The 10,443-nt window shown below is 39.1% G+C and overlaps 1 protein-coding gene across 1 annotated transcript; it reads right to left on the bottom strand.

The window, feature by feature from the left end:
- Nucleotides 1-2,179: 2,179 nt before the first annotated feature.
- Nucleotides 2,180-10,074, bottom strand: acp2 (acid phosphatase 2, lysosomal). The gene is made up of 13 exons (XM_034864504.1): nucleotides 9,905-10,074; nucleotides 7,579-7,674; nucleotides 6,790-6,876; nucleotides 6,042-6,102; nucleotides 5,839-5,930; nucleotides 5,645-5,743; nucleotides 5,358-5,447; nucleotides 4,328-4,411; nucleotides 4,162-4,210; nucleotides 3,727-3,815; nucleotides 3,374-3,477; nucleotides 2,850-3,025; nucleotides 2,180-2,767 (listed from the first exon to the last, which is right to left on the bottom strand). Exons 1-13 carry the CDS (start codon nucleotides 9,992-9,994, stop codon nucleotides 2,622-2,624), a joined length of 1,263 nt encoding a protein of 420 aa, XP_034720395.1. The 5' UTR covers nucleotides 9,995-10,074; the 3' UTR covers nucleotides 2,180-2,621.
- Between the last annotated feature and the right edge of the window lie 369 nt (nucleotides 10,075-10,443).

Here is a 10,443-nt window from a genome sequence, read left to right on the forward strand (position 1 = left end):
CAATGATGGAAATGAGGTTGTTGGGTCCAGTTGTTTGCCTATTTAAGCAAAATTAACATCTGCAGTGCATGCTTCTAATAGGGTGCAAGAACTCAGTGTCAGATTTTCTTTCCAGGGTGATATAATTTATGTAGAACATGTTGCTCTGCTATAAAATAACAGTGATAATTATTTCCTGAATTGTGTCATGATATGGGTTGTTTTATGTGTGGCCATAATGAATGTAACCTATTGTGTGATAGATCACTAACGATGTATGCAAGAAAAGCACTACCATGTTGAAATAAAGGCCTACTGCACTGTTTTTAAGACAAGTGGCCCGGAATGTGTCTATGAATGCCCTAATTTTTGTTAAAACTTATAAATATGACTCTATGAAAGTGTTATATGAAACATTACACAAAAAGGTAGAGTGCTGCACTTTCTACCTCTGCAGTCAGATCAGTAACTCACCACCACATTAGAAAAAGCTAAGCACCGCTAAATTTGCCCTTTGCACATAAATGAACTCCTGCAGCTGATCATGTGGCGGAGTTTACCAGTTAACAAATTTGAGGAACATCTGAATTTAACTCAAGAGAGCAGCTGGCCAGCCCACTGCCAAACATGGCCAAGTTGTGTAGCTGTTTCCTGAGACAAACACATGTTAGGCAAAGGAATCCACAGGCAGAGAGATTCCCCGCTCTGTTGTATCTGCAAACAGAAGCTTTGATTGATCATTTATTTTTCAATTTTTTTTACAATCAACACATTCTTAAAGTCTGAATAATTTCACAGCATAAACACAAATTGAAATGTCAGTTTAGAGTGGCGCCACACAATACATAACCTACCAATAGTCAACACAATTACGGTTTATTGTAATTGTGACAAGTGTTTTGAATTTTTCAGTAAAGATGTGTTCTCCCTGTTTGAGGTAACAACAAAGAATGTGGATTTTGAGCAATAAATCTTCAGAACCTTGACTTGAAGAAAAGCAAGATTCTGGTCAAGCATGTATTGATTTGTATTATTTGTATAAATCAGATATTATCAAGAACCTAACCAAAGACCTAAGGCGAACAAAGAAACTTCGTTGTACAAAACCCTAGATGTCTTTTACTAAAACTGCCTGAGCTCAAAGTTTTAGGTACGGCCTGTGATTTTATAATATGTCTCAAGTAAAAGCATCCAATGTCTGTCCTGCATTTTGATTCTGTTCTTACACTATTTTTGGGGCATTTTATGCCTTAATTCCACAGGACAACTAAAGACAGACATTCAACACCACCTTGCTGCTCCTTTTTTGGAACAGTGGTAGAGCAGGCGCACATGTCCTTTGAGGTTTATGCCTTGACGCAGTGGTCCAGGGTTCAAATCTGACCTGTGGCAATTTCCTGCATCCCCCCCCTTTCTCACCTAGTTGTCCCGTCAACAATTAAAGGCGAAAAAAACCCAAAATTAATCTTTAAAAAACAAACAAAAAAACAAACATATTAATAATGGTTAAGGCATCTCGGTAATTAGGCCGAAGAGCTAACGTGCACATATACGTGGACGAGACCACAGATGAGCCAACACATGGTGAATCATGAACACACCTGCACACATAGACATAGACACACACACAAAAACAAAATGTATCGTGCACTTAAAAACAAGTGAACCTTTTTTTTTTTCTTCAACACTTTAAACATCTTAACTGGGATTCAATATAACAGTTTTAGCTGATCCCATCTGAATTAATTCCACATCTTAAGCCTTTTGTAATCAGTTAAAGACAACAAAAAACAACGGAGCCAGAAGCAAAAGCATAATGCCAAACACTACAAAATATTTTTAAGCTTTATTTAAGATTTTACAATGAAATTACCATTTCCCATGATCCAGTAATAATGTAATATTACTATTGAACCATTATTTGTAATTATGGTTTCCAGGCCATTATTACATTATTTAAATCTAAACTTTGTCACTATTTTTCCATTGACTTTCAAAACTTTTCTGCAGCCATTAAGTTCCAAAACACACAAAAAGATATGGATTGGGGGTGCCTGGTAGCCTACCGGGTAGGGTGCGTACCATTAAGGCTCAGTGCTATCTGCAGTGGCCTGGGTTTGAGTCCAGCCTTTGGCCCTTTGCTGCACGTCTTCCCCTCTCTCCGTCTTCTTTTCTCTCCTTCTCTGTCTAAAGAAATCGATCCTAGCAGAAATCTGGGACATATTTGTTAAGATCATGACATAATTTGGCTGACCCGACCAGACCACGTGGGAACACACACACACACACACACAGCTGTTACTTTAGCTGACAAATGTTTTCACCACTATGTTTTCTTGATGTAGAAATCAATCTTGGTCCCTCAAACAATGTTTCACTCCTGTTAGTTTGGAGTGATGAAGAAACAGCCTTCAAAAGCTGTGCTCCTCCAAAATCTTAAAAATGAAAAATGAAATAAATAAACTGACGGACTCAGTTTATTTAAAAAAAAATAATAATATTATCGTGGGTCCCAACCCGAGTGTGTTGGTGAAACCATCAAAAAGGTACCTCTGGAGGTTCAGAGTTCAAAGTTCATCGTCATCGCTGCTGTCCCAAGATGCCAGGCTTGTTGATCTCCTAGGCAGGAGTTTGTGCTTCTGTCAGGATTTATCTAAGACATCCTGGCTGACCACATGTTGATACCCCTGTCTGCTAATTGGCTCCTTCCGCAAACAAATAACGCCAAGGAGGACGACGATGAGGATGAAGAGCAGACTGCCCGACACTGCCAGACTGATAATCACTTCTGAAGACGAACAAGGAATAGAGAAAATTAATCAATGGTGGCACTGTCAGTTTTAGAAACCTTGAGTTTTTAGTGTGTTCACCTTTATCTCTCCCTTCAGAATTCACTTGACACTCTTTGTCCCTGTCTTCTGAAATAGAGAGTTTTGTAATTCTCACAAACTCATCTAGGGGGCAGTCAAGAGAGCAGCCCGGTAACTGCAGAGGGTACGGCTCCACTGCACTGTCATTCCGGTAGAACATCGACACTGAAACAGAGCTGGAAGACACAGAGAGAAAGTGTTTTACAGTCTTTGATTGTCTGATGTCATGTCCACTATCAGCAGGTTGGACCCATAAATAGTCCCAATAGCCATTAGGAATAAAACGACTGATCAGTATAATGAAATATTTGGAGTCTCACAGCAATTTTGGTACATAAGTCCTCGGGAATTTTATCAACAGCAGCTGGGTCTGGTTGTGTTACATTTCAAGTAAAAGTCTTAATCCACTTAGCATATTTTTTACTTTCTTTTTGGTATCAGCTCCTCAGTATCAAATGAAGTCTCTGTGTCAATATATGGTTACGGGTATTATCTGCAGTATAGTGTGTGTGGGTGTGTTTTACCCGTTGTCCCTGTACAGCTCAAATATTTGACAGGAGGCATATGGCGGCTGTAGTCCATTGAACACATTTAAGCTGGCCTGTAGAGCGGTGACAGTGGTGTCATGCTGTGGACAAACATCCGCACATTAAAGGAATAGTTAGTGGGAAAAGTGTTAACTTGCTCTTTTTATCTCTCCAAGACTTAGATAAAAAGGTCAATACCACTCTCAGGTCTGTATGCGAAATGGAAAGCTACACTGCCAGGTTAGCTTAGCTTAGCATAAAGACTGGAAATAGTGGAAACCGCTAACCTGGCTCCATTGAAGTTAAAAACTGAAAAATCAACCCACCAGTATTCAAAAAGCAATTCTTACCGCTGAAAGCATCATCATTTTCAGTCTCTGTTTTGGGTCTGGGACGGACATGTCGGAAAGGTTCTTTACTATTTCACCCAGTAGGATACCTAAAAGACAGACAGCAGTTCATGAATGTATCCTACTTACATGTATGGATCCAAAGCCTGAATATTCATCTGTGCCATAGAGCTCCAATCAATGTTGTCCAAAAACTATTAAAAACACCTCAATGAGCCACAGTGTTGCACTGGGTACCATGTTCCTTAATTAGCATGAACTGTAGTTTGTTTTGACTCAACCCTACACACACTGTCTGGCTGCCCAAAATACTCATTAGAGCACCAAATGTGGACTAATCCACTGCTGAAAATGGCCCCCAACCAACACACAATTCAAATACACAATTCCTTCCTGTTTGTGTAACATTTCAATTACACTAAAACACACACATACCTCCCTGTAGCCGGCTCTTCTCTTGTTGTTTGTAGAACCCAAACATAACCTGGGAAAATGTAACATCAAACATCATCATTAGATTACCCCCACGTTTAAATACAAAGAAGCATCATGAGACACCAGGCGTCCTGAATGAAACCAGACATATTGCCACTACTCCTACCTGAAAACTAAAGTCTTTGAGCACTCTGAGCTTCTCCATGACATCAGGAGTCACCCAGTCAGGAGCAGTCATGTTGTGACGGGACTGAATTCAGACACAAAAAACACAGTGAAAATGATGAAAACCATGAAAAAGACATTTGACTAGAACAGGGTCTGAAAGCACTTTGTCAGCAGTCCTCTGCCTGCACACCCCTCTCACACATTGCTCATTTAATGGCTGTACTCAGTGACCCAGCTGTCCCTGAGTTTACAATTAGCTCCTACTTCAAATCCCACACTATCGTGTGTGTATTTGACTCGTAATAATGTGAACATTATTCCTGAATATTTGAAAAATGTAACATTAAAGATACTGATGTTGGCATATGTTTTGACAGTAATACAGAATATTGATTGGTGGTATGCTGAAATGCAAGCAGTGACCTTTGTGTGCTGGATAAGACAAAAACATGGATGTGAAAGCAGTACCAGATGCACAGTTCCTCTAATAGCTTGTTTTCCATATGTTCCTTAAAAACTGACGAGGTCAGCTGAGTCACAAGACTAAATTAACCAGCGCGTGAGATTTGGTCAGTTACAGTCTCGCCCGCCGGAAAGTTACACTAAACCTGGGTCTGTTTCATTTCCATCAGCTTGAGAATCGTGTCTTGAACTGGGCTCTCTTTTTAGAAATGAAGGCAACATAGGTCGTAAACCAATTAGCTAGGACATCTTTTTTTGTTTTTACTGCTCGACTTCTTCCTACTTGAAAATCTAGCTTCACCACTTTCTTACCTATCTTACCTTTTCTAACTTAACTTGCGAAGATCTCACATAATATACTATAGTTTATACTTTTATAATTTAAAAGTAATTGATTGTTTCCACCAAAGGTCTCACAGATTCATTACAGAGAATCATTACACAAATATGTTATTGTATATACAAAAACTCAACAGAAATAATAGTTTTTCCTATTTTCAATTCTGCTCTTAACTTCTTGTTTTTGAGGGTGGTGATTGTGTGTGTGTGTGTGTGTGTGTTCTCACCTCACAGAAGAGTGTGTCGTACACGCTCCAGACGGATTCCACATTAGTCTTATTCAGTCCGGTTTTATTCCTCACCAGCTCTATAATGTCCTGAAGAGAGGAACATTTGTATCATCTTTGAAAACCTCAAAAAATGGCATAATATGGTTTAGAACACATTTGAGATATTCAGACTAGAACATATCAGAATTGGGCCCAAAGAAAATCCAACATACAGTATATAGGCAAAGAATTTATTCTCCTTTTGATGTCACATAACCCCCCCCCCCCCCCCGACCTTCCTGTACCTGGTATGTGTTGGTAACATTAATAAATTCTTCTGTGTGTTCCGTTTCGTTCATCAGCTGTTTGTAGCGAGGACAGTCACCCAAAGGAAACGAGAGTAGCTAAAAAAAGAGACGAAGACAGAAAGTTCAGAAAAAGTGTGTTGAATCACTTTCAGCGAGGAGCACTAATACACCTTTATCCATTATGTAAATACCCTCTCTTCACTTTGTGGCACCGTGTGTACAGGTATTGGCTGCCACGGTAAGTTTTCTTCAAAGATCTGCTGACCGGAGGGCGGGTAGAGACCTGGATGAACGCAAGAGGCTGTTAGTGTGAGAAGGAAATGTACTAGAAAGAGAAGTATTGCTGGTAGAAGGAGGAGAGGTAGGAGGACGAGGAGTTAGTTGATGTTCAGACCTGCAAGGTTGGCCTCAGCGCTCATCAGGGTGCGATCGTAGTCTGTGCTGCGAACGGAGACCTGAGGACAAAGGAGTTGCCAGTGAGAGATCCAACGGATTTACAAACAGTCGTCAAAGCCTTAAACAGTCCACATTACTGGCTGCCATGATATGCTTTTGACCCCATTCGATTATTTCATTCATTGCGGATTCGATTGGAGAGTATATCAATTTTCTTTTCCAAACAAACGTTGATTAAGACACTTCTAGAGACAATATATCATGAGACATTTCTAAAACTATTTGTTTTCTAAAAAGAATCAGTCGGCCATCTATTTCATTTATAAAGAAGTACATAAGGATTTTATGCTTTCCCTCCTGATTTGCTGCAAACGGATATGATGTAATTGCCGTCGGCGGTGCAGAATTGATAAAAAATTGAACCAGTGGTAAAAAAAAGAAAAAAAAATATTTAAATAAGTAAATCATGATTCTAGGGGGAAAAAACTGAGTCTAAATTTCAACAACAAAAAATTCCACTCCTACAATTTGCGATTTAATTTGCGAAAACTAGAAGAACTTTGGTAATGTACAAGTTCAAGTGTTATGATGAACAGAAATCCATAGGAAAACACGGTCATCATGCTGCGGGAATCGCAGCCCCAGTGGGAACCCTTCAGAACACCCACATGGGATATTCACATGAATCAGCGTCTGTCTGGAAGCGTTCTAGTGGCGGGGTGTGTGATCTGTAAGCAGAGCGTTACCTCGTGTCTCTCATAGGATTCGTTAAGGAAGCCCTTGTATCGCTTCTTCAGAAACTGACCCAGACCAAAGTGCTGCCGCATCCCTTTCTGAAAACACACATCGAGAGGAACTGACATTTTATTGCTGATGTCATCCCTGAATATACTTAACCTTTCAAACCTTTTACACTTATGAACAACAGAAAATCTATAAAGTGGGGCAATAACATCAAAATATCAGGTTTGAATGAATAAACTTGATAATAATTTCCTTAAGAAATTATGCGTGACATTAATTGATTTTTGGATTACTTTATAATTATATGAAAACCCATTGACCTAAATGTATTGGTTGAGTTACGGATGCATGCCTTTAATGCATTACAGCCCGTAACTCATAAACTCTACAGGTAATTAAATGGCAATGTCATATATACAATGGAACTGAATGTGATTTTGCAGACTTTGATCTAGCATATTACCAGTAATAATTCAAATGTGTGCATGCCACCATAATAAGCTTTTCTACATTACTGTGCAACATTGAGCATTTTTAAATTGAGGTTGTACTGTACACAATGGCTGAGATGTATAGACAACTGATAGGAACAGTACACAATAAATCATGTTTTTCAAGAAAAGCTCATCAAAATATGGAAATGTATCAACAAAGAATACTGCATGAAACAATGCACTCATTGCTATATGAATTGTAAATGTAGCAGAAATGGTTTTGCAGCTATAGAAGTACGCAAGACACCATAGGTGCTGAAGCAATGCAATCCTCCAACTAGAGAATATTTCTCATGCCTGTGATAGCTGTCCAAACCCTTGTGGCCAGGCGCTCTCTTGGTGTGGGTCAGTAGGGTAAGCTTTGACTGGAGACCTGTCACCATGCCGGAACAACTGGGGGGGGGGGGGGGGGGGGGAGAAAGAGATGTCAGGCAAAAACCAACTTACAACACACCGTTTCCCCTTTACAGTGGAACTTCAAGCTAAAAACTTTCACTGCGGCAATTCCTATCACTTTTTTCAAGTGACTCAGCTGTTTGAAAAAATCTCATCATTGCTACACAATGACTAAAGAAGGAACATACTGTAATTTGGTGAAAAGATTAAGAGTTAGCTATCAGCAGAATCATTGTACAATTTGATACTGACGTATTTGAAAGTCTATAAATAGAGCTGCAAATAAATCCAACATGACTACATGAAATGCATTTACCCGAGGGTTAGTTTTTGTTGTAGTTGGCTGGAAGGCACGTGATCAAGCCGATTACTTGACTGTCAGCAAATACAAATTTCACCGGTTTCCTACCTAGGGGCCCAATTGTCTACTGCTTGAGAGTAGATACCTGTACTTAATATTGCTTTTTAAATGACGCTGATTATTCCACTTTATTTAAACATGCAACATTTGTTAACACCGAGCAGCTCCTCTGAAAAAGAATCAACCAAAAAGCTTTGTCCCAATTTTCTGTCTCACTGGCTATCATTAAGTCCAGACTGCTGACAAACAGGCAACACATGGCAACTGAAGAATCCAAACATGAATTATCAAAAACATTATTTCACTAACAGCCAACTATATTGTTGACCGCAAAAATTTCTTAAACAATTCAATGTCCAGCAAAATTGGGACTTGTTGCAGGCCTACTTGTGTGATTTGCAAGGGCCTTACAATGACCATGTCCAGAAACAAAAGAAGGAAGAAAGGACAATAATAAAGGGGGGCCAAAGGCATTAAATAAGTGATTACAGGGACATGTCTATGAACTGGACCCTTGACTTGAAACTACTCCTTTGATAATATATAACAGAACTAGTGGTGCAAAGCCTAATCTCGATGTAGGTTGAAAGTTATATCTGTATCCAGTCAATTAGGTCTTATTACTGGATTCCACCACATCAGCTGTCTACTCAAGTAGAGCAGTTTCACTGTTTGAGCCACCTCAGAGAAGTGTGGGAATCTGGCTCTCTGGTGTAGAGAGCGTGCATGACTGATCCGTTGCAAATAGTTGAAAGAGTGTGTAAACTCTATTTGAAGGGTGGATTATTTCTTTAGAAGGTCCTTATATGCTCCATGATCAGCTATGTTACAGACAACTAACCAACCATTTTGAAGAATGAGTGCAATGATAAGAACATGTAACATTAAGTTCCTCAAAGTCTGTTGCAACAACTGTCATGTGAGAAAATCTAATGTCTGTACAAAGAAAGGAACAGAGGGAAGAGAAACAGAACCTACTCATCCTCATACCAGAGATTTAGATGAAGAAGAGATTATGACAAATGTGTGACCAAGGTCTGGAATGTTGATTTAAAGAACTGGCATCAGTCATTAATTAGAAAAGAGTTTTGGGAAAAATATGGCGCTCTCATCCCAAAATTTTAACCATCAAATCCTTCATTTTAAATGTATCCGTAGATAGGATTTGATTCCTGTAACGGTAAACTTTAATGGAACATTGTTCTGTCATTGATTCAAGTTTTGATTACTGATACTCACTTGGCTCCTCTGTAAACAGAAGACTGCACTAAAAGAAGGACATGCAAATGTACACTGTATATGTGCCTAAAGTGGGAGAACCGCTTAACAGGTTGGACAGGTAAGGCTTGGTAAGGCACATTTAACAGAAATGGCCTCAGCATGAGAGGTCAGAAGACCTCAATCATTGCTTTAAAGTGCCAGCTGTTTTTGGAGCGCCGTCTTTGCTCGTTCCGTTGGAGTCTCGCGACTCGGAATTCAAAACGTACCTTACCTTTAGTTTTCTAATTCAAATATATTCATTTATTGTTCAATTTCAATGTTGTATCAACAACATGTCCACTCCTGTAAAGGGTTAGCCCGTTGGATTCTAAAACAATGCATTAACGTTTCTAGCAAGCAAACACAAAATGAGCTTCTTTAAGAAAAAGTGTTACTGCTAGCTAGGTCAATTATGAATATGCCGAATTTACTAAAATACTCACATAATTTCGGATAGACTCAATTTGTGTTCAAAGGAATACACATGTTAACAGAGAAGCAAAGAAAACAGAAAATATCCTACATTTTGAATATAGTTCCGAACGAGTCTAACTGCTGCAAAGTTCAAGACAGCGTTATTATATTAATTATATTAATATTACTCACCACAGTCACATATACTAGTTTCCTTTCTGCTGCAGCTTCACCACAGACAGAAAAGACAGTTAAAAGAAAGAGCACCGCAGCAGACACCATGTTTTTCGTCTTTTAAACCGAAGGACTGCGTTCAGTTGCCGATGGCTGTTTGCGGCTTTCAGAGCTCCTGCCTCGGCGCATGAGCGGTGTCCTTGGCTAGCTGCAGATCGGAAGTTAAAGCATAAAATGTAGCGGGTGTGTTTAACAACACATGTGCAAGTCGGAGGGCACGTTAAGCGTTACAAATGGTGATATAGGCAATCTATCTTATCATTTTTACGCCTATACTAATATTATTAGTGATTTACACGTAAATAAAGGCACGTATTGTTTAGCACGATTTTTACTTTGACATAAACAAGGGAAAGCGGAAGTGACGGATCATCCAATCCATGGGCGTACCATAGAATGTTAATATCATAGACTGTTAAAGAAATATTAATTATATATAGTTTATGGTGCGTACTCATAAAAAATCTTTATAAAAAAGTAATTTTCAAATTGAATAT

This window comes from Etheostoma cragini, chromosome 24 (genome assembly GCF_013103735.1).
Source record: "Etheostoma cragini isolate CJK2018 chromosome 24, CSU_Ecrag_1.0, whole genome shotgun sequence".
In the NCBI taxonomy this organism is placed as follows: domain Eukaryota; kingdom Metazoa; phylum Chordata; class Actinopteri; order Perciformes; family Percidae; genus Etheostoma; species Etheostoma cragini.